This window comes from Thalassophryne amazonica, chromosome 7 (assembly GCF_902500255.1).
Source record: "Thalassophryne amazonica chromosome 7, fThaAma1.1, whole genome shotgun sequence".
Classification (NCBI taxonomy): Eukaryota; Metazoa; Chordata; class Actinopteri; order Batrachoidiformes; family Batrachoididae; genus Thalassophryne; species Thalassophryne amazonica.
Window position 1 is genome coordinate 122,117,607 of NC_047109.1, and position 24,753 is coordinate 122,142,359.

General features: G+C 42.7%; 1 protein-coding gene across 1 annotated transcript in view; it reads left to right on the forward strand.

Moving 5' to 3' along the window:
• The window catches only part of mms22l (MMS22-like, DNA repair protein), a 271,386-nt gene that overhangs the window by 211,533 nt on the left and 35,100 nt on the right, over positions 1-24,753 (forward strand). The window contains 2 exon segments of the mRNA XM_034175438.1: positions 73-284; positions 9,434-9,600. Of these exon segments, the coding sequence (XP_034031329.1) occupies positions 73-284; positions 9,434-9,600 (379 nt within the window).

Sequence of the window (24,753 nt, forward strand, 5' to 3'; positions counted from 1 at the left end):
CCAATTCAAGCCTTTTGTCACTTTGGTGTCAGTATTTTTTGTGTTTTGTGTGCCCCTGTGCTTTTTTTGCAGGGATTGTCCGTGGCTTCCAGTGTGTCTCAGTCTCGCGGGGCTTACCTGAAGCAGCAGCTCCTCTCCGTTACCCGAAAATACTTGGATCATTTCCTTCCTGCTGCACCTTCCACTGGTACCATAGCCAACCATCCGGTGCTTCTGGGTGCCTGTGAGGTCAACCCAAGCCCCCAGGGGTCAGCATTGAGGCGTGTTATCCTTGAGGTGCTTTGGTAGGTCTGCATTGGGGCTGGAATGATTTGTGTTATCATAGATTCATTAAACACCAATTTGATGAACCATAAATGCCAGGTCTGGGAGCATGACCCTTGGGTCATGGATAGCAATCACCCAGGCAGAAAACTGGGCCCCACTCTCAAAGTAACCATCTGTCTGCCGCAGTCAAGTGAAGTGTGGTTGTGTCCTCATAGTGCAGATTGCACTCCAACACTGGATTATATTGACTTTTGATAGGATTGGTACAACTAGTCGTAATTGTTGACTACGACTGGCTACGACCCAACTGTTAAGTAATTTTCTCATAGTCAGATAAGCCAGATAGCATGACATTCCTACAATTTAGGTGTAAATCATTAAGAAAAATAATCAAATAACTGCTTAAGTTCTGTATTTTTATGGCTTCAGTATTCAGAGACAATTTAATGTGTACATTTCCACTGTGGTACCCCCAACATGAACAGTGATTACTTTTATTTGTAAGAATCACCAAAAGAAAATCCAGTAGTTGTTAAGTATTGATTTTCTTTCTCGTTCTAGTCCTACTCTTGAAACTATACATTTTGAATACATCGAGAACAAAATTAATAATGTTTTCTTTGAAGTTAGACACGACCACAGATGACTTTCTGCTAATTTAGTATGAACAATAATGTGATAATGCATCATATAGCAAAGCTAACTATTAATAAACTGATCCTAAATAAGTAGGGTTTTTTTTATTTCACTTGAGATAATTTTTAAACTTGTTGAGCTACTATGGGTTTTATTAAATCATTTCCTTTGGATAAATAAAGTTGTCTTATCCTTATTAATCATTTGCAGTTGACTTGTTGATGCATTCCAAGATATTTGTGATGATGTAAAATAGAGAAGAACAGACATTTTTTTTAGGTCTTCTGACCATCAACAGTTTGTATTTGTGATACTTTGTTTGTGGCACTTTATTGTCACTGCACATTGATTTTCTGAACCCACCGTTTCATTGATAACAGCTTCATTTATTCTTAGCTGAATCAAGATTTAATAGTTACGGAGAATTCCACTTTAATCGTGTCATGTTGGACCAAGCCACATTCTTAAAAAGTGCCTTGCCTTCCAAACAGAAGGTCACTAGTTCAAGGCCACCTGTTCTCTGTTCTCCATGTACATTTGGAGTTATGTCAGGATTCAGGAAGGGTGTCCAGCAGAAGACATGTCCCAAATCAACATACGGATCTGTAGTGGATCTGCCGTGATGACCATGAATAAAAACGCGAGTAGTATTTAAGTTCTACTCTTGTTCCACTCCAAAAGGACACACAGGGACAACTCGTTTCCAAATTTTGATCAGTTTTTATTTCCAACTTAAAGATTTGTTGGCTTCATGTTGATCAGTTGGCAAACATCAGGTAGATACCTTCAAAGCACAGAAAACAACAAAGGTTAACGAAAATCAAATTAATCATCCTACAAAATATTTCCAAACAATGTTCCCAAACAATTAAACAAATACATTAATGTCTCAATAATGAACATAAGCTTTTTAATTAAATTAATATGCATGAATTAAACTAATTGCCTCATTTCAAATAAATTAACCATCTTAAATGAAATGCATTTCATCCATCAAATTCAATAAGCATTTTAAATGAATTAATGATTAATTAATTAATTAACTGAATCAAAGAATTAGTGAATTATATTTACTACAAACAAATTAAAGACACCAAATGCAACAAAGACAGGTCAAATACCTATAGCCTATTCCTCCCAAGCCTTTTACACATTTTGCCTTTTAAGTTTTCAACTAACAAACTTATCATTTGAACTCTCCACAATTCAGACTTTTTAACTTATGCTTAACTGTTTAACTTGTTAAACACGATAGGAATTTAAATGTCCAAACTGAAACGAATATTGCAATGCAGTGGTTCACCTTGAACTCTACCAAAGAAACAAAAGAAGCATTGCAAGTACAAACATAAGCATTTCAAATTAACCATTGCAACCAAAAAATAAAGAAATATTTACCGACCATTGGTGTCTTTGGAGTAAACTCCTGAGTAGAGCTTGCTCTTCCTTTCAGTTTGTTTGGTGAGTGAAGACTGAGAGCCACCACTTTTTTTTATCAGGTGCTCTCATCAGCAGTTAGCGGCCATTTTGCTGGTGCATTCTAGGGAGTGTAGTTTCCAGTGGTGGTGATCGCACAGGATTGTCACTAGACCTCCAATTCTTTACTTTTAACTCAACACCTCCTACTTGAGCTCATGGTTTTTCCAAACCCAATGAGGTCACACCAGTCCTTCACTCTTCTGTTCTTCAATGGGAATTAGAATGACAAGACGTCTGACATCTCTATGAAGGATTGTGGCCGGGATTTTGTTTTTGAGCCTCTTAGACCTTGTGGCTGGCTCCTTGCCTGCTGCCTTTCTGATGGGAACAGGATAGCTGGGAAAGATCCTCACAAGCACGTCTCTTACGATGCCTTGTTGTCAGTGTTGACGCTGACTACTCTGGCCAGCCTGTACTGTCCTCTCAGGGCATTTTGGTCAGCCAACCAGACCACATCTCCAACAGCAGCATTTCGCTCTTTGGTGTGCCATTTGTTCCGTACAAACAGATTTGGTCCAGCCAATTGGCTCCACTTCTTCCAGAATTTTCTGACCTCTGTTTGAATACTTTTAAGTCTTTTGTATGGATAGCCCTCGAACTGGAAGTCTCCAGGGTCTCCCTTTGGGTTTGCACGCCCTAGAAGCAGAGAATTCGGGATGATGTACTCTACACAGTCTTCTCTGCTTTGAGTTCTCGCATCAATCGGTCTTTCATTAGTAAGGTTGGCTGCCATGAAGAGAGAGGTTTGGAATTCACCCCAGGTGAAGACGCCATCTCCACCAAGGTTGCTCAAGGCTCGCTTCACTATTCTGACAGCTGCCTCTGCTGCACCATTTCTATGGGGAAAGTCTGCAGGGTGGATCTTCCAAGATCATTCTGTTCCATGTTTGGCTGCTAGATCTTCAACTTGAGACTTGTCCAGTTGGTCAAGGAATTTGTACAGCTTTTCCAGAGCAGGTTTGGCTCCGACAAAGTTAGTGCCAGGGTCTGACCAGAGTTTCCTGGGGTGCCCTCTCAGTGAAGTGAACCTTTGATAGGCCAGCAGGAAGCCTTCGGATGACTGGTCACTCACCACGTCAGTATGTATGGCACGGGAGGCCATGCAACAGAAGACGATTCCCCATACCTTGAGTTTAGTTCTTTTCTTGACTTCATCTTTCACTTCATATGGGCCGAATAGGTCCATGGTGGTGAATTCAAAAGGTGCAGCTGGGCCTGTACGCTCTGGAGGTAGGTCTGCCATTATTTGTTGACACTGCTTTGCTCTGTTCTTCCTGCAGCTCACACAGTTGTCAACTATTTTCTTGGCAATTCTCCGGCCTTTTATTACCCAAGCTGTCTTCCTCATCTGGAGAATGGTTCCTGCTACCCCCTCATGGTTAGCTTCATGGGATTCTTGTGCCAGAAAAGTAGATAACCATGCTTCAAAGGACAAAACTGGTACAGCAGTCTTCTCTTCATTGAAAATCTTGATTCTGCCTCCACAAACTAGAAGTCCAGAGTTCACATCTTTGTATACTGCCAGTCTGCTGAGAGTTGTCTGGAAAAGTCACACCATCTTGAGCTGCAACGAAGAGGTCATCACGTGCATCGTCAAGGTCTTTGCTAGTCAACCCAGCGTGCTTGGATGTGATTGCCTCCCACTTCGGCTGTTTTGGGTTTGAATTCCTCTTCAGCCACTGCTCGGCAGCTCGACGAATCCAGGCAATAACTCTCTCAAGTTTGGTCAGGCTACTGAACCTTATGTCCACTAGATGTTTAACCCAGCCAGTCAGCTTCCTTCCTGGCAGAGTTGATTTTGACTCGTGACAAGGACCTTTCTGAGTGCCCAGTGGGTCTTCTTTCTGCTGACTCACTTTAGCTCTGGTCAGTGCAGCTGAGAATGCCTTCCTTTGAAGCTTGTTTACACTCTCCCTGGCTTGGGCTGCAACTTCTCCAGATGATTGAATAGGCCACTCCTCCACTGGCCACTTCAGGAACTCTGGTCCATTTTGCCAAGTGGAATTCTCCTTCAAATCATCAGGAGTGCCTCCTCTTGTTATAATGTCAGCTATGTTTGGATTTCCACGGATCCACCACCAGTCCTGCACTGGTCCAGCCTTCTGGATTTCGCCCACTCTGTTAGCGAAGAAGGTTTGGTATCCATAATTGTCTCGTTGAATGGACTGTTTGACTGTCCAGTAGATGGAACCATCTCTCTATTTTCATTTGAGCATGCTTCTCCACATACTTCCTGATCCTGGCTGCAAAGACTGTGCCACAGATTTCTGCTTTAACAGCATCTCCCTTTTGATCCAGGGGTGTCAGCTTGGCTTTCGCCTCCACAAACCGGACTTCAATGCCTTGACTAGTCTGCCATCTTAAGTACATCACAGCTCCATAGGTTTTGTCACTTCCATCAGAAAATGTGATGCCCCAAGGTTGTCCTTTCCAGTTGGATGGTGTGAGCCTCCTGTAGAATTTCACTTGTCCAAGCTGCACATATTCTTCAAAAAGCTGTATGGCTTCTTCTCTGAGGCTTTCTGAAAGAGGTTGGTCCCAGGTTTCTTGGGTCAGCTTGCCACCCCCTCCTTCTTGGAATGCTTTTCGAACAAGAATTGCTCCCTTCTGCTTGACCGGTACAAGTAGGCCAGTTGGGTCGTACAGTGCAGCAACTTGGCTTAAAAGAGCTCTCCTAGTCAGTGGGTTAGGTGTTTCAGTTCACCTAACTCGTCTTCAAGAAGATCTTTGCCAACTTTTGGGAGGTTAAGAGATCATCCACATAACTGTCCTCTTCGACAACCTTTCGTTCATCCTCTAAGTGAGCGAAGTTGGGCAGGCTTGCTGTCTCCCTCATAGCCAACTGAGCAATGCAACCCGCCGGTTTGTCGCCGATGTAGACTCTGGTGATTGCATATTCCCTGATTTCCTCTTCTGGCCTGTCTCTCCACAGGAATCTGTGTAGATGCATCTCTCGCTCCTCCAGCCAGACAGAGTTGTACATCTTTTTTACATCTCCTAGAGCTGCATGCACACCTTCCCTGAACCTAAGCAGGACAGCTCTAATGGGGTTGAGGACATCTGGTCCCTTCAGGAGAAGATCATTCATGCTCACACCTTTGTATTTCTGGCTGCTATTCCAGACGATGCGAACTGGTGTTGTCACTGAATGAGGGTTTGGTGCCAGTGTGGTGACATACCACACTGGTCCATTCCACTTCTCCATGACTTCACTGGTGAGTTTTATCGCTGCACCTCTTTCGACCATTTCATGGATCTGGGCTGCATAAGCAATTTTCCAGTCTGGCTCTTTGCTCAGTTGTGTTTCTATCCTTAAGAAGCAAGCCTGGACTGCCCTTTTGTTTTGGGGGAGAGAGGCTGGATCTTCAGTCCAAGGATACTTTGCATCCCAGTGTGGAGTAGGTGTGTGAGCATCCTCTTCCTTGTAGGTGAGGCCTCCTTTAATGATCTCAAACTCCCTCTCCTCTGCCAGGGTCATGTCTCTTCCTCCTGGTGGACAGTTTCCACATCAACATCCTCCACATCTTGGCTCGCATGCGGTTCTGATGCTGTCCCAGTGCCACCACTCAAGGAACTGACAGTTACTGGCAGATGTAAATTTGGACAGAGCCACATCCTCCTGCTGTAGCGAGGCTGGCTTGGTTGTTGGAACTGTGATTTCCTGATATTTGACAGCAGCGGTTCGCATGGAGTGAGCAAAGTGGGTTCTTGACTCATATGCTGCCACCTCCACTTCTTCGAGTAGGTCAGGATGGGCTCCTCCCACTGTTTTCCCCAATGGGCTTTCCTACAACACAAGGTCCCCGATGACTTTAACTCTTTGGGGTACGAGTCTTCCCTCTCGATGGCTTATGAGAAGCTCAATTTCGGCTGGTCTTTTCAGGTCTTTGAGCTGGACATCTGGGAAGAATCTTTCTGCGGCTTGTCCATCTTGTCCACAGTTCTCAATTGTTCACGTCTTTCCAATCTCTCCTCTTGATTCTTCAGGAACTTCAGGAGCATGTCAAAGTGAGTATCTGCAGTGACATTGTTTTTAGGGTTAACTAGGAACATTAGCCAGTCTCTTTTATGAAGTCAGGTAGCTTGCTTTCGATGGACTTGATAACTAATGGATTTTTTTATGGCTCCCGGGTTCCCCAGCTCTGTCAGATCTGCCAGGGCCTTCTCCACAGATTGAATACGGTCAATTACTTCTCTTGGCTGGTTCCCCTTCACCGGACGCATCTTGTGTAGTTCTTCGAGGATTTCGACTGTGATGGTGGCCTTGTTGTCGTATCTGTTCTCCAGGACTCTGAACATGTCAACTGCAGTAGTATGAGTTGAAAGTCTTAGTTCTTTTGCAATGGTCTCACTCACACTCTCCAGGAGCTGAATCTTCAGAACCCTCAGGTGAGCCAGTGGGCTCCCCCTGCCTTTGCAGGCTCTCCCAATCCTTTCTCCACCTGTGGAACTCTCTCTTACTTTCCTGGAAGATGGGTAGAGTAGTTGGTTTTATTTTCACAACAGGTAGCGGTGATTGGACAGGTCTCCCATTTGTGCCCTGATCAGCCAGCCTCCTTGATGTGGCAAATTCCGCTTTTCTCAGCTTAAGCCTGTTGTGGGCTACTCTCAGGTCTTTAAGTCTCCCATCCATTTCATCCCTTGATGATTCAGGGATCCATCTCTCCCACAAAGACATAGCTGAGGTGGTTTCACTTATCTTCTTGTCCAACAGGGCAAGGTGAACTTCATTGCCCTCCAGATTGTCACTTTCGACTGGAACATTGTAAGCTTTATCAATTGCATCTTGTGCTTCAAGAATCACTGTTTTAAGTTCGTTATTTCCATATCTTCCCCACAGGTTAGTTTGTACAATGACTTTCATTTCCTCCATTTTAATCTCCGCATCCTTTATGGTTTTTTCAATGTCGGCTTCTTATCAAGTTCTGCTTCTTCATCTGCTTTCTTGATTTCAGCCTCCAGTCCAATCCTGTAGTCCTCAGTAGAATCAAGCACTGACCTGAACCGGTCTGAAAGTTTTCCAAACTCCTCCTTTAATTCAGCTTGTAGCATGCTGTTTGCTCCCCTTGAAATGAAGTTAGCCAGTTTGGTGAAGCTGCTCTTTGCATCGGTGTAGATGGCAGTAGAGACCCTGAAAACGTGCAGTTTTCATACGGATCATTTATTATTCCAACTAAATAATCCGTCTATGTCTGCTACATTTAAGACGCGTGGAATTGAATACATGCAAACTGAATTTCAGATATCTTATATATATTGGAGTCCAAGTGTGGGGCGTCCAGTATGAGAATCAGCACCTCCAAATCTGAGGCCATGGTTCTCGACTGGAAAAAGGTGCTTTGCCCTCTTCAGGTCGGTGGAGTGTCCTTGCCTCAAGTGGAGGAGTTTAAGTATCTTCTTAAGGGTCTTGTTCACGAGTGAGGGACAGATGGAGCGTGAGATCGATAGACGGATCAGTGCAGCATCTGCAGTGATGCGGTCGCTGTATTGGACCGTCGTGGTGAAGAGAGAGCTGAGTAGGGGGGCAAAGCTCTCGATTTACCAATCGATCTACGTTCCGATCCTCACCTATGGTCATGAGATTTGGCTCATGACAGAACGAGATCGTGAGTACAAGCGGCCGAGATGAGTTTCCTCCGCAGGGTGGCTGGGCGCTCCCTTAGAGATAAGGTGAGGAGCTCGGTCACTTGGGAGGAGTTCGGAGTGGAGCCGCTGCTCCTCCATGTCGAAAGGAGTCAGTTGAGGTGGCTCGGGCATCTTTTCCGGATGCCCCCTGGACGCCTCGCTGGAGAGGTGTTCGCGGCACGTCCCACTGGGAGGAGGCCCCGGGGAAGACCCAGGACACGCTGGAGGGACTACATCTCTTGGCTGGCTTGGGAACACCTTGGGGTTCCCCCGGAGGAGCTGGGGGAGGTGTGTGTGGATCGGGAGGTCTGGGCGGCTTTGCTGCCGCCGTGACCCGACTCCGGATAAAGCGGAAGAAAATGGATGGATGGATTATATATTTTAATCTGGAACAAAGAGGACAGTCAGTGTTTGACAAAAGCAAGACGTTAAAGAACTTAAAGCGTTGCAGCTCACAGTGATTCCAATTGAAAATAATGGAGAAGCAACCTGGGCCTCATCTGGCATTTTTACATAAAACAAACACAATAACATCTATAAACCCAGAGAATATATTCTGAGAGTTTTAGGCACAATATACAAAGGTTTAATGCTGTTGTCCGTTTGGAGCTTGATTAGAGCGTCTCAAATGCATTTCTTCTGTTGTGAATGTACTGAGATTAGCCACAATGCACCTGGACACAGCATGTCCACACTAAAACCTTCAAAATTAGTGCATTACTTTAAAACTAAGACATATCTGATATTTTCACTTTATAAAACTTCAGACATGACGTTAATTTAAATAACTTGTCTGGAATTAGTTTGGTTAAAGTTTTAACCATAAGTTAAAACTGTATGCCTCTGGATGGCTTGGGTGATATTGCCAGCACATCCGTATGGGGTCAAAAGAAATTAGCTTTTCTCTTCTGTGACCAGTTCTCCTTTGCTTGCAGAGGATAGAGCAGTTTCTTCCAGAACCAGCTCTCCTGTTTGCAGAGGATAGAGCTGTGCATCTACTACAAAACATTTAACAGGTAGGTAATCAAACCCTTGATTTCGGACTTCATAAATGTTTGTAACTGTTAAGCTTTGTTCGCCATGCCTGCAAAAATAGGTTAGCAGTCTAAAATTTATTGGACCAAAATTTATCAGAAGATAATTAGTCCGCTGATGGTTTTCAGCGTTATCTGAAAAGCCAGTCCGATAATAAAAACATTAGCTTTGATTATTATCGGTTACAGGATTAGCGGAACTGTGCCCACCACTGGTGAGAAGCCACTGTGTTTGGAAAAGTGTAACTGTCACTGTGACTGTGTAGTTGGTGGTGATGATTGATGAAGACTAGCATCTTCTCCAGCTTTGTTTTTTTCACTACTTTAGTCAGTGATTGTCTTGAGCAGAAGTAAACTGAGCTCCACAGAGATGTCTCGCTCTGATCTTGCAGTGAGAGCTTCCTCCAGTTCAAAGGTCACAGCCCTCCTCCTCGCCTAGCATCCGTCCTGACGTTCCTGCTGGAGCTTCTGAGACGGAACACTGACTCGAACCCCACCCTCTTGACTGTGCCGCTTCCAGCTTTGCTGCGCTGTGTGATGTTGGATAGTGAGCCGCAGGGTAAGATCACGCTTCTGCACATGCACATGAAACAACATGAAGCTCAATTGAAATGATAATCTTTTAATTTTATCTTACTCTACATGCATACACATCCTGAAGACTCTTTCCCCACCTAGAGTTTGGTTTGGTTGATGTGGGCTGAAGAACATTTAGTTCCTGCGTGGTTCCTACCTCCAAGTGTGTTTATTTACTAATAAGTGGAAACAAAAGGTCTCCAGCACATTCGCCGCACAGTTTCAATGGTTGTCTTTCTGCATCATCAGTGACATGAATAAAATCAAAATAACCATTCCAGTGACTGACAGCAACTAAGTTTGACTCTGATGAGGGAAAATTGTGTCAAACCCTGTTTGAGACTGGTAGTGCAACAGATAACTGAAGCAATCCTTCAAATGGTGATACAAGCACCAAATTTGGTACAAATACACCATCGACATTATTCTTTTGAAAAAAACTGACAGGCCACGTGAATTTTCAATAGGCAGCCAGGTAGGGGTCAAATGAAGAATTACACAGGGGTTCAAATTTAAAAAATGCTCCAATCACATTGAAACTCCACCACATTACTTGTCTGATCATAAACATACCAAAAAGGTATAGTTTGGACAATCTGTGACTGAATGTTATGGGGTAAAAAGGGGAGGTGATGGTCTAGTGGTGAAGGCATTATCCCTGAGATGCTCCCGGTGTGTAGAGAGCGCCTTGTATGTGGGTGCACAAGACAGAGGCCTGCAAAAGAAGATGCCCACTCCCATCTCTGGATGGAGCCGCACCTCAAACACAGAGAAAAAAAACAGGATCAGGCATCAGAAAGACAACAAATACAGTATAATTTGTCAGCATTAAACAACAAGAAAAACAGAAGAAATACTAAGGTGATCGCCGGCCACTAGCCCTAAGCTTCACTAAAAGACTTTAGATAAAGTTGAAGCTGCGGCCCGCTTTGTTTACTAATAAAATTAATTTAAAAAAGTAAAAAGCATATAACTATACATTGCCAGTATGCTAGCCATATGAAAGGGAAAATAAGTGCGTCTTAAGTCTGGACTTGAAAGTCTCCACAGAATCTGACTGTTTTATTGATGCAGGGAGATCATTCCACAGAACAGGGACATGATAAGAGAAAGCTCTGTGACCCGCAGACTTCTTATTCACCTTAGGGATATATATATATCCCTATATTTCAGAGGTGGAAGAAAGCAGTCCTCGTAATATTTCTAATGTGGAGGTCAAAGGACAACGTAGGATCAAAAATTACCCCAAGTTTCCTCACTTTGTCAGTGTGATGTATGACACACGAGCCGAGGCTGAGCGTTAACTGGTCAAATTGATGCCGATGTCTCACTGGACCAAGAACCATCATTTCAGTCTTATCAGAGTTTAAAAGTAGGAAGTTGCTTGACATCCAGCTATTGATTATAAGTCTGATAGCTTCAGCTGTGCATTCTGTTTCAGTTGTTCTCCTCTGTTACTTTTACCAATTTAGGTTTTGTATTATTGTTTGTTATTCCTGAATCAGCTAATTAAACACATTTCCCTTTTCTCCACCTCTCCGTTGAGTGTGTCAAGTTTGTTTAAAGTGGACAAATTCAGAGGTTTTCTATGCAAACGATTTCTTCGAGTGTCTAAATCCATTCATGGCTGAAGATGGGAGTGGACATCATGCTTATGCATAACAGCTGATATCTGTAAAAGAGAACCATACATAAAAACAGCAGCTTTATAACTCTAGGAAAAATGATGTGTATGCTTGGAGGCAGTAGTGGTTTTTGGCAAAGGCGAACCGGGCAGCAGATTTCTTCATGACACATGGGGGGCAGCATGAGCACTTTAAAAAAAAATCAGCATTAACATGGCACCATAAAACCCTTGTCTGTTAATCCGTACTTGCTACTGAATGACAACTGAATTTCTCCATGAGGGGATGAATAAAGTATCTATCCATCTATCTATCTATCTTATTCCTAAAACTCTCGTGAATATGTTCTCTGGGTTTATAGGTGTTGTTATTACATTTATTTTATGTAAACGTGAGAGGTTCAGGTTGTTCCTTTGTTATTTTCAGTGGAAGTTGCTGTGAGCTGCGATCGCTTCCTGTTCATGTCATTCTGGAAAGTGAAGTTTGCTCTTAAATGCCCTGATTATTGTCCTTTACAGCACTATTTGTCCAGTTTGTTCCAGAGTAATATATATAAAATGTCTGAAATTTGGTTTGCGTTTATTAAATTCCTCACAGGTTAAACATAGCAGACACAGATTATTTGAAATACTGTATTTGTTTTAGCAAGTTTACAGGGTCTCATGCAGCAGTCTCTTATTAATGTGATGAAAAGCATAAAAAAAATACATTTTAGTAGTATAATGTTTATTTGCAATGGTTGTCATATGGATTCTCTGTTGTTTTGACTGCAGCAACTCTGGCACACAAGGGATTATGGGATATCTCAATAGGGCGAATAGCATGTTTGTTAGCCTTGTTGCTATGATGCTTGCTATGCTTACACAATAATTCAGTCTCAACAAACACGACATCTAATTTCACCATAAGGTTGTACTTTGCAACAAAACTGTTCCAAGTTCAGTTGTTGTTTATATCCATCATTTGGAGTAATGTTGAGCCTGTAATTAGCCAACTGAATTTTCATATCTGTAAATATTTTCAAAGACCAACATTTACCGTTTGCTACAACCCTATTTTGTGACAAAGTGTAGTTTAACTATTCAGAACTAAAAGTGAGCCAATCACAGAATTTGAGGCAGTAACCAAGAAGCTAATTGTTCCTCCCTGAAAGACTGATTAATTAAGCATCTAATAACAGACATTTAGCATGTAAGGGTGTGTTTATTCAAATTTACAATTCATGGATGGAATCCAGAGGCTTCCAGTGGATTGTTTGCTGTTGTGATGCTCTTCTGAACTTGACACAGTTGTATAGAGGGTTTTCAATCACGTGACCGATGAGTTACGGTCTCCATCATGACTTACTACGCGGCTGGCGCGTGAAAGAAAATAGAGAGAATGAAAGCTTATGAGGCTTTAAACCCTTGAGATGAAGCTGTTTATTGTGATCGATGTGTAGCAGTTGGTTCAGTGGATCCCTACGTTGTACTGGATAGTGAATTTAATGATGATTTAACGAAGTGGCCGGCAGTTTCACAGCGTAAGCTTAATATGGCCAGAACCAAGCAGACCACCTGTAAATCCATCGGAGGAAAAGCTCAGAGGAAGTAGCTCGCTACCAAAGCTGCCCGGAAGAGCACTCCGGCTACCGACGGTGTGAAGAAGCCTCATCGTTACAGGCGCAGCACCATGGCGCTGAGAGAAATCCGCCACCACCAGAAATCCACCAAGCTACTGATCCTCAAGCTGCCAACCAGGTCAGCCTCGCCGGCCTCCTGCAGAGCATCACAGCGGAGCTCTGAAAGTGGAGGTCGGTCTTCAAGTCCTGAGTGATTTCTCTCACCAGTCACTGGAAGGGCAGCTTGTGGATCAGCAACTCAGTGGATTTCTGGTGGCAGCGGATCTCTCTCAGCACCACGGTAACGGGCCTGTAGTGGTGAGGCTTCTTCACACCGCCAGTAGCCGGAGCGCTTTTCCAGGCAGATTTGGATTTATGGGCGGTTCTGCTTGGTTCTGGCCATATTGAAGCTTCCTTCAGATCTGCTGAGCCAGGTCTCTCTGTGTGTCACTTAGAAATTTTGTAACACTCTGCTGCTTGATGCACAATAACTGCTGGCAGCCTGTAAAATGAGCGACTTGCCTCATTTTTATCACCTCTGTTTGAACAGCCGACGACAGCACAAAACTTGACCATTGTTGAAGCTTCTGCAATTGTTCGCCAAATGCACGCAGCATATCACAGCTGCCACCGCACCGTAATCCACAATGGCCGCGGGGCACAAAATGACGTGACCGATACGTCACATGAAAACCCTCTATACATTTCTTTTATTTCTGTTTAGCACTCTTCTGGTTAAGTGTATCTACTCAGAATCTTATTTAACTGCAGTCCTGTTGTGAATCGCTAGCAGTTAGCCTTCGCTGGCAATTAGCATTCGCTAGCAGTTAGCTTTTGCGAGCTAGGTCGACTCCCCCCGCCGTTACTTTTATAGCTGTTTTTTTTTTGTTTTTTTTTTGTTTTTTTACCTGTTTAATACTTCTGTTAGTTTTCAGTGTAACTGCTGTGAATTTTAGGTAATTATTTTACTCCTATGTAAATCTTAGGAATGGCTAGCATTTTCGCTAGCAGTTGTGAATTTTAGCTTAGTGCTTTACTCTTGTGTTAATCTTAGGAGTGGTTTACTTGTAGGACTTTTTTTTTTTTTTTTACACTGTTCCTCAGGTCCTATACTTCTGCTTTTTCAGTGCTGTGAATTTTAACTCATTTATTTACTTATGTGTGAATCCTGTGTGAGCCTTAGGAGTGGTTAGCTTATTCATTATTGGTTAGCTTGTGCTTGCTTGGCTATACTCTTGAATTTCTTACTGCACAAAGTACACTACTTTCACCCTCCGTAAATCCTGCATGATGTTGGAAGATAAGGTGGCTCTCTTAGAGAGCCGTGTCCGTGAGTTAGAACAGCTTCTTAACTCAGTGGAGTTAGATGTTACGTGCACTCCAGATGAGGTTAATGTTGGGCCGGCTTTCGGACTGTGGCTAGGCGGAGGAAGCCCCGTAGGGCTTGGTGCCCAGTTGGGGTACCCCGATCACACTCGCCACTGTGAATCAGTTCTCCCCCTTGGATTTGCCTGATGTGAATTCTCTGAGCCAACGAGTGACGTCCACTCCTGTCTCCAGGCCGAAGCACCGGACTTTAGTGATAGGGGATTCTATCACCCGCAAAGTCAGGTTACAGACACCGGTGATGTTCAATGTATTCCTGTGGCCAGAGCTCCCAACATTGCATCCCATCTTAGGGTGTTGACGCTGCAGAAGGGAAGATAAGGAACATTACATGAGATTTATTCACGTGGGCACCAATGATGTCAGGATGAAGCACTCAGAGGTCACAAAAATGGACATCGAGAGGACTTGTGACCTTGTCAGAAAGATGTGTCGGCATCAATTAATAGTCTCTGGTCCCCTCCCCTCCCGGGGTACTGATGAGGCGTTTAGCAAGCTGACATCGTTAAATAGGTGGCTGGTGCAATTTTGTAGACAGCAAGGTATTAGCTTTATTGATGACTGGCTTTCGTTCACGGACCGCCGTGGCTTGCTGATGCCAGACTGCGTCCATCCTACTGGGGAAGGTGCCGCCATCTACAGGGAGGGTAACATTAGGAATTTACAGCAGGCCACGGAGCAGGTGATAAGAGACCCTGCAAGACTTATAACAAATGTGGGTGTGGAATCCATGAGCTTAGCGGGGAAATTAGTGCAGAAAATGGGCTCTCGCTGCGCCTCTACTGGTGGTTGGCTCTCACTGCGGTATTGTATCACTTCCTGTTCCGGAGCACAGCGGTGTTTTGCTGTATCTGTTAGCTGTTTAATCTGCGCAGTTAGATTGATCTAGTTACCTAGAGAACGATTTGTTTCACAGTGTAATCTTCACGTGCCTTAACTAAAGCACTCCCTCTGCTGAATCACCTCTAAATTATTTACACATTATTCACTTTGTGTGTTTTTAGGAATCTGCTAGCTTAGCACAGCTACTACCTCTTAGCTGGTTTAGCATGGCGGCTTCTCCTGTCTCTCCCGCACTTTTCTGCTCTGGGTGTGAAATGTTTAGTTATTCCTCAGCCTCCTTTAGCAGTAATGGTACTTGTAATAAGTGTAGCTTGTTCGTAGCTTTGGAGGCCAGGCTGCGCGAATTGGAGACTCGGCTCTGCACCTTGGAAAATCAAGCTAGCCAGGCCCCTGTAGTTGGTGCGGACCAAGGTAGCTTAGCCGCCGTTTGCTGTCCCCCAGCAGATCCCGAGCAGCCGGGAAAGCAGGCTGACTGGGTGACTGTGAGGAGGAAGTGTAGTCCTAAACAGAAGCCCCCTGTACACCACCAACCCGTTCACATCTCTAACTGTTTTTCCCCACTCTGCGACACACCCACCGAGGAACAAACTCTGGTTATTGGCGACTCTGTTTTGAAAAATGTGAAGTTAGCGACACCAGCAACCGTAGACAATTGTCTTCCGGGGGCCAGAGCAGGCGATACTGAAGGAAATTTGAAACTGCTGGCTAAGGCTAAGCGTAAATTTGGTAAGATTGTAATTCACGTCGGCAGTAATGACACCCGGTTACGCCAATCTGCGGTCACTAAAATTAACATTGAATCGGTGTGTAACTTTGCAAAAACAATGTCGGACTGTGTAGTTTTCTCTGGGCCCCTCCCCAATCAAACCGGGAATGACATGTTTAGCCGCATGTTCTCCTTGAATTGCTGGCTGTCTGAGTGGTGTCCAAAAAATGAGGTGGGCTTCATAGATAATTGGCAAAGTTTCTGGGGAACACCTGGTCTTGTTAGGAGAGACGGCATCATCCCACTTTGGATGGAGCAGCTCTCATCCCTAGAAATCTGGCCAATTTTATTAAACCCTCTAAATCGTGACTATGCAGGGTTGGGACCAGGAAACACGAGTCACACTAACTGTCACAATGCTCGTAGCACGGGTCGAGGGGGAGGATTAGCAGCAATCTTCCATTCCAGCTCATTAATTAATCAAAAACCCAGACAGAGCTTTAATTCATTTGAAAGCTTGACTCTTAGTCTTGTCCATCCAAATTGGAAGTCCCAAAAACCAGTTTTATTTGTTATTATCTATCGTCCACCTGGTCGTTACTGTGAGTTTCTCTCTGAATTTTCAGACCTTTTGTCTGACTTAGTGCTTAGCTTAGATAAGGTAATTGTAGTGGGCGATTTTATCATCCACATAGATGCTGAGAATGACAGCCTGAACACTGCATTTAATCTATTATTAGACTCAATTGGCTTCGCTCAAAATGTAAATGAGTCCACCCACCACCTCAACCATACTTTAGATCTTGTTCTGACATATGGCATAGAAATTGAAGACTTAACAGTATTCCCTGAAAACCCCCTTCTGTCTGATCATTTCTTAATAACATTTACATTTACTTTAATGGATTACCCAGCAGTGGGGAATAAGTTTCATTACAGTAGAAGTCTTTCTGAAAGCGCTGTAACTAGGTTTAAGGATATGATTCTTTCTTTGTTATGTTCTTCAGTGCCATATACCAACACAGTGCAGAGTAGCTACCTAAACTCTGTGAGTGAGATAGATTATCTCGTCAATAGCCTTACATCCTCATTGAGCACAACTTTGGATGCTGTAGCTCCTCTGAAAAAGAGAGCCTTAAATCAGAAGTGCCTGAGTCCGTGGTATAACCCACAAACTCGCAGCTTAAAGCAGATAACCCGTAAGCTGGAGAGGAAATGGCGTCTCACTAATTTAGAAGATCTTCATTTAGCCTGGAAAGAGTCTGTTGCTCTATAAAAAAGCCCTCCGTAAAGCTAGGACATCATACTATTCATCACTAATTGAAGAAAATAAGAACAACCCCAGGTTTCTTTTCAGCATTGTAGCGAGGCTGACAAACTTTAACTAGTAATGACTTCATGACTTTCTTTGCAAACAAAATTTTAACTATTAGAGAAAAAATTATTCATAACCATCCCAAAGACATATCGTTATCTTTGGCTGCTTTCAGTAATGCTGGTATTTGGTTAGACTCTTTCTCTCCGATTGTTCTGAGTTATTTTCATTAGTTACTTCCTCCAAACCATCAACATGTCTATTAGACCCGATTCCTACCAGGCTGCTCAAGGAAGCCCTGCCATTAATTAATGCTTCGATCTTAAATTTTCATTGTTACGCAGATGATACCCAGCTTTATATATCCGTGAAGCCAGAGGACACACACCAATTAGTTAAACTGCAGGAATGTCTTACAGACATAAAGACATGGATGACCTCTAATTTCCTGCTTTTAAACTCAGATAAAACTGAAGTTATTGTACTTGGCCCCACTAATCTTAGAAACATGGTGTCTAACCAGATCCTTACTCTGGATGGCATTACCCTGACCTCCAGTAATACTGTGAGAAATCTTGGAGTCATTTTTGATCAGGATATCAATTCAGTCAATCAATCAATTTTTTTTTTATATAGCGCCAAATCACAACAAACAGTTGCCCCAAGGCGCTTTATATTGTAAGGCAAGGCCATACAATAATGATGTAAAACCCCAACGGTCAAAACGACCCCCTGTGAGCAAGCACTTGGCTACAGTGGGAAGGAAAAACTCCCTTTTAACAGGAAGAAACCTCCAGCAGAACCAGGCTCAGGGAGGGGCAGTCTTCTGCTGGGACTGGTTGGGGCTGAGGGAGAGAACCAGGAAAAAGACATGCTGTGGAGGGGAGCAGAGATCGATCACTAATGATTAAATGCAGAGTGGTGCATACAGAGCAAAAAGAGAAAGAAACAGTGCATCATGGGAACCCCCCAGCAGTCTACGTCTATAGCAGCATAACTAAGGGATGGTTCAGGGTCACCTGATCCAGCCCTAACTATAAGCTTTAGCAAAAAGGAAAGTTTTAAGCCTAATCTTAAAATTAGAGAGGGTGTCTGTCTCCCTGATCTGAATTGGGAGCTGGTTCCACAGGAGAGGAGCCTGAAAGCTGAAGGCTCTGCCTCCCATTCTACTCTTACAAACCCTAGGAACTACAAGTAAGCCTGCAGTCTGAGAGCGAAGCGCTCTATTGGGGTGATATGGTACTACGAGGTCCCTAAGATAAGATGGGACCTGATTATTCAAAACCTTATAAGTAAGAAGAAGAATTTTAAATTCTATTCTAGAATTAACAGGAAGCCAATGAAGAGAGGCCAATATGAGTGAGATATGCTCTCTCCTTCTAGTCCCCGTCAGCACTCTAGCTGCAGCATTTTGACTTAACTGAAGGCTTTTTAGGGAACTTTTAGGACAACCTGATAATAATGAATTACAATAGTCCAGCCTAGAGGAAATAAATGCATGAATTAGTTTTTCAGCATCACTCTGAGACAAGACCTTTCTGATTTTAGAGATATTGCGTAAATGCAAAAAAGCAATCAATCAATCAATCAATTTTTTTTATATAGCGCCAAATCACAACAAACAGTTGCCCCAAGGCGCTTTATATTGTAAGGCAAGGCCATACAATAATGATGTAAAACCCCAACGGTCAAAACGACCCCCTGTGAGCAAGCACTTGGCGAGAGTGGGAAGGAAAAACTCCCTTTTAACAGGAAGAAACCTCCAACAGAACCAGGCTCAGGGAGGGGCAGTCTTCTGCTGGGACTGGTTGGGGCTGAGGGAGAGAACCAGGAAAAAGACATGCTGTGGAGGGGAGCAGAGATCGATCACTAATGATTAAATGCAGAGTGGTGCATACAGAACAAAAAGAGAAAGAAACAGTGCATCATGGGAACCCCCCAGCAGTCTACGTCTATAGCAGCATAACTAAGGGATGGTTCAGGGTCACCTGATCCAGCCCTAACTATAAGCTTTAGCAAAAAGGAAAGTTTTAAGCCTAATCTTAAAAGTAGAGAGGGTGTCTGTCTCCCTGATCTGAATTGGGAGCTGGTTCCACAGGAGAGGAGCCTGAAAGCTGAAGGCTCTGCCTCCCATTCTACTCTTACAAACCCTAGGAACTACAAGTAAGCCTGCAGTCTGAGAGCGAAGCGCTCTATTGGGGTGATATGGTACTATGAGGTCCCTAAGATAAGATGGGACCTGATTATTCAAAACCTTATAAGTAAGAAGAAGAATTTTAAATTCTATTCTAGAATTAACAGGAAGCCAATGAAGAGAGGCCAATATGGGTGAGATATGCTCTCTCCTTCTAGTCCCCGTCAGTACTCTAGCTGCAGCATTTTGAATTAACTGAAGGCTTTTTAGGGAACTTTTAGGACAACCTGATAATAATGAATTACAATAGTCCAGCCTAGAGGAAATAAATGCATGAATTAGTTTTTCAGCATCACTCTGAGACAAGACCTTTCTGATTTTAGAGATATTGCGTAAATGCAAAAAAGCAGTCCTACATATTTGTTTAATATGCGCTTTGAATGACATATCCTGATCAAAAATGACTCCAAGATTTCTCACAGTATTACTAGAGGTCAGGGTAATGCCATCCAGAGTAAGGATCTGGTTAGACACCATGTTTCTAAGATTTGTGGGGCCAAGTACAATAACTTCAGTTTTATCTGAGTTTAAAAGCAGGAAATTAGAGGTCATCCATGTCTTTATGTCTGTAAGACAATCCTGCAGTTTAGCTAATTGGTGTGTGTCCTCTGGCTTCATGGATAGATAAAGCTGGGTATCATCTGCGTAACAATGAAAATTTAAGCAATACCGTCTAATAATACTGCCTAAGGGAAGCATGTATAAAGTGAATAAAATTGGTCCTAGCACAGAACCTTGTGGAACTCCATAATTAACTTTAGTCTGTGAAGAAGATTCCCCATTTACATGAACAAATTGTAATCTATTAGACAAATATGATTCAAACCACCGCAGCGCAGTGCCTTTAATACCTATGACATGCTCTAATCTCTGTAATAAAATTTTATGGTCAACAGTATCAAAAGCAGCACTGAGGTCTAACAGAACAAGCACAGAGATGAGTCCACTGTCCGAGGCCATAAGAAGATCATTTGTAACCTTCACTAATGCTGTTTCTGTACTATGATGAATTCTAAAACCTGACTGAAACTCTTCAAATAGACCATTCCTCTGCAGATGATCAGTTAGCTGTTTTACAACTACCCTTTCAAGAATTTTTGAGAGAAAAGGAAGGTTGGAGATTGGCCTATAATTAGCTAAGATAGCTGGGTCAAGTGATGGCTTTTTAAGTAATGGTTTAATTACTGCCACCTTAAAAGCCTGTGGTACATAGCCAACTAACAAAGATAGATTGATCATATTTAAGATCAAAGCATTAAATAATGGTAGGGCTTCCTTGAGCAGCCTGGTAGGAATGGGGTCTAATAAACATGTTGATGGTTTGGATGAAGTAACTAATGAAAATAACTCGGACAGAACAATCGGAGAGAAAGAGTCTAACCAAATACCGGCATCACTGAAAGCAGCCAAAGATAACGATACGTCTTTGGGATGGTTATGAGTAATTTTTTCTCTAATAGTTAAAATTTTGTTAGCAAAGAAAGTCATGAACTCATTACTAGTTAAAGTTAATGGAATACTCAGCTCAATAGAGCTCTGACTCTTTGTCAGCCTGGCTACAGTGCTGAAAAGAAACCTGGGGTTGTTCTTATTTTCTTCAATTAGTGATGAGTAGAAAGATGTCCTAGCTTTACGGAGGGCTTTTTTATAGAGCAACAGACTCTTTTTCCAGGCTAAGTGAAGATCTTCTAAATTAGTGAGACGCCATTTCCTCTCCAACTTACGGGTTATCTGCTTTAAGCTACGAGTTTGAGAGTTATACCATGGAGTCAGACACTTCTGATTTAAAGCTCTCTTTTTCAGAGGAGCTACAGCATCCAAAGCTGTCTTCAATGAGGATGTAAAACTATTGACGAGATACTCTATCTCCCTTACAGAGTTTAGGTAGCTACTCTGCACTGTGTTGTTATATGGCATTAGAGAACATAAAGAAGGAATCATATCCTTAAACCTAGTTACAGCGTTTTCTGAAAGACTTCTAGTGTAATGAAACTTATTCCCTACTGCTGGGTAGTCCATCAGAGTAAATGTAAATGTTATTAAAAAATGATCAGACAGAAGGGAGTTTTCAGGGAATACTGTTAAGTCTTCTATTTCCATACCATAAGTCAGAACAAGATCTAAGATATGATTAAAGTGGTGGGTGGACTCATTTACTTTTTGAGCAAAGCCAATAGAGTCTAATAATAGATTAAATGCAGTGTTGAGGCTGTCATTCTCAGCATCTGTGTGGATGTTAAAATCGCCCACTATAATTATCTTATCTGAGCTAAGCACTAAGTCAGACAAAAGGTCTGAAAATTCACAGAGAAACTCACAGTAACGACCAGGTGGACGATAGATAATAACAAATAAAACTGGCTTTTGGGACTTCCAATTTGGATGGACAAGACTAAGAGACAAGCTTTCAAATGAATTAATGCTCTGTCTGGGTTTTTGATTAATTAATAAGTTGGAATGGAAGATTGCTGCTAATCCACCGCCCCGGCCCGTGCTACGAGCATTCTGACAGTTAGTGTGACTCGGGGGTGTTGACTCATTTAAACTAACATATTCATCCTGCTGTAACCAGGTTTCTGTTAGGCAGAATAAATCAATATGTTGATCAATTATTATATCATTTACCTAGAAATGAGAGCTGCTCCATCCAAAGTGGGATGGATGCTGTCTCTCCTAACAAGACCAGGTTTTCCCCAGAAGCTTTGCCAATTATCTATGAAGCCCACCTCATTTTTTGGACACCACTCAGACAGCCAGCAATTCAAGGAGAACATGCGGCTAAACATGTCACTCCCGGTCTGATTGGGGAGGGGCCCAGAGAAAACTACAGAGTCCGACATTGTTTTTGCAAAGTTACACACCGATTTAATGCGCATATTAAACAAATATGTAGGACTGCTTTTTTACATTTGCGCAATATCTCTAAAATTAGAAAGGTCTTGTCTCAGAGTGATGCTGAAAACTAATTCATGCATTTATTTCCTCTAGGCTGGACTATTGTAATTCATTATTATCAGGTTGTCCTAAACGTTCCCTGAAAAGTCTTCAGTTAATTAAAAATGCTGCAGTTAGAGTACTGACGGGGACTAGAAGGAGAGAATATATCTCACCCCTAGAGAGCTGCGTCAGTCACAGTCAGTCAGAGCTGCGTGTCGTCAGAGCGAGCTGCAAAAAGTTTGTACCTGAGTTTTCAGAGGTGGTGTTTGTAGTTGCCATCTGCCACGCCGGTGTTTGCCAACCCGGACAGTGGGAATACCACCTCAACCGGCAACTTAGCCCCGCGACTGGACAGCAACAACGTCCGAGGCCCGCCCAACGTGGTGAATTCACTGAGGCCGCGCGCTGCGTCATTAGAGCCGCGCGTCACGAGTGCCGCTTCCCCGAGGCCTCGTGCAGCCACCGCGGATCCATCAGCGCGGAAACACCGAGGCCGCGCGGCACCAGCGCAGTGCAGATCCATCCCGGTGACAAACAACGCAGGCTGTTAACATCGGCGATCGACAAGCTGCTCATAAGCCGACCATGGGGCCTAAGAAGGTTCTGACAGTGGAGGAAGGTGACGATATTAAAAAATCTCTGGACTTTCTATCAGAGGAGATTTCTGTTGTGAAGCAGCAACAGAAATCAATCATGGATCTGGTGGAGGAGGTGAAGGCATTACGGCTCCAGAATGCCGAGAAAGACCGGCATCTGGTGCAGCTGGAAAATAGAGTGGCTGAATTGGAGCAGTACACCAGATTTAACGACGTCATCATCACAGGTCTTCATATCAAACCACGGTCCTACGCACGGGCGGTAACAGATGAGAGCGGAGGGGAGCCCAGTGAACAGGAGGTCAGCTCTGTGGAAAAACAGGTTGCTGATTTCCTCCTATCTAAAGGTATAGAAATGGATTTAAATAACATTGAAGCATGCCACCCTCTGCCCCGGAGAAATGACGGTGATAAACGAACCGTCATCATGAGATTCATCAACAGAAAACACAAAACAGCACTGTTAAAACAAGGAAGAAAACTGAAAGGGACAAACGTATTCATCAATGAACATCTCACCAAACGGAATGCCGACATCGCCAGGAAAGCACGCTTCTTGAAGAAACAGGGAAAAATCCAGCACACATGGACTTCAAACTGTAAAATATTCATCAAACTGAACGGATCACCAGAACAAGCAAAAGTCATGGCAATAAGGAACATCGAGGAGCTGGACAAATATGAACAATAGTGTTTCTTAAAGCGAGGATCTGGACAAATATGACCAATAAGGTATGAGGACACAAACACATCACAACACCATGACACAGACCAGAGGAACCTATTCATCTACTACCTATTCATCTACATCTGGAGACAAGAAGGATATAACTCAAAGGATTGCTGATCATGGAAAAGTAGAACTGAGAACATTTAAATACACAGACCACAATGTACTGGACTTGGAGCACGATATAGACCCGGACAATAATTTCTTCTCAAATATCAATGACAGTTGTTGCTATTATACAGATGAACAGTTTAATCGGATCATTAGAACGGATAACAAATGATCAATAATCCATTTCAACAGCAGAAGTCTATATGCAAACTTTAACAACATTAAAGAATATTTAAGTCAGTTTAAAAAAATATTTAACATAATTGCTATATCAGAAACATGGATCAATGAAGATAAAGGAATGGATTTTGAACTGGATGGATATGAATTTAATTGTGTAAACAGAAAAAATAAGAGTGGAGGAGGAGTGGCTGTGTATGTGGATAAGAACATGGATTATAAAATAGTAGACAATATGACAACTGTGATTGATAACTTATTAGAATGTATAACTATTGAAATATGTGAAGAAAAAAGCAAAAATGTATTAGTCAGCTGTATATATAGAGCACCAGGATCTAGTATTGAAACATTCACTGACTGTATGGGAAAAATGTTCTCAAAAACTAATCAAAAAACTGTGTTCATTTGTGGTGACTTAAATATTGATCTGCTCAATCCAAATAAGCATAAAATAACAGATGAATTTATCAGTATAATGTACAGTATGAGTTTATATCCAAAAATCACCAGGCCAAGCAGAATTACATCCCATAGTGCCACCTTAATTGATAATATATTCAGCAATGATATTGAGAATAACACTGTGAGTGGATTATTAATCAATGACATTAGTGATCATCTACCAGTTTTCATCGTTTATAATAGAAACCATCAGCGGAATCAGCCAGAGGAGAAAATAAAATACAGGCGAGTGCGGACAGAGGAAAACATGAACACACTAAAGAAGGATTTACAGGAGCAAAACTGGGAAAAGGTATACAGTGAAAGTGATGTTGATAGTGCATATGAAACTTTTTTACAAATATTTACATCATTATATGATAAAAATTGTCCAATTAAACAAGACTACAGAAAACAAAAAATCCAAGCTCGACCATGGATGACGAAAGGGTTACGAAATGCATGTAAT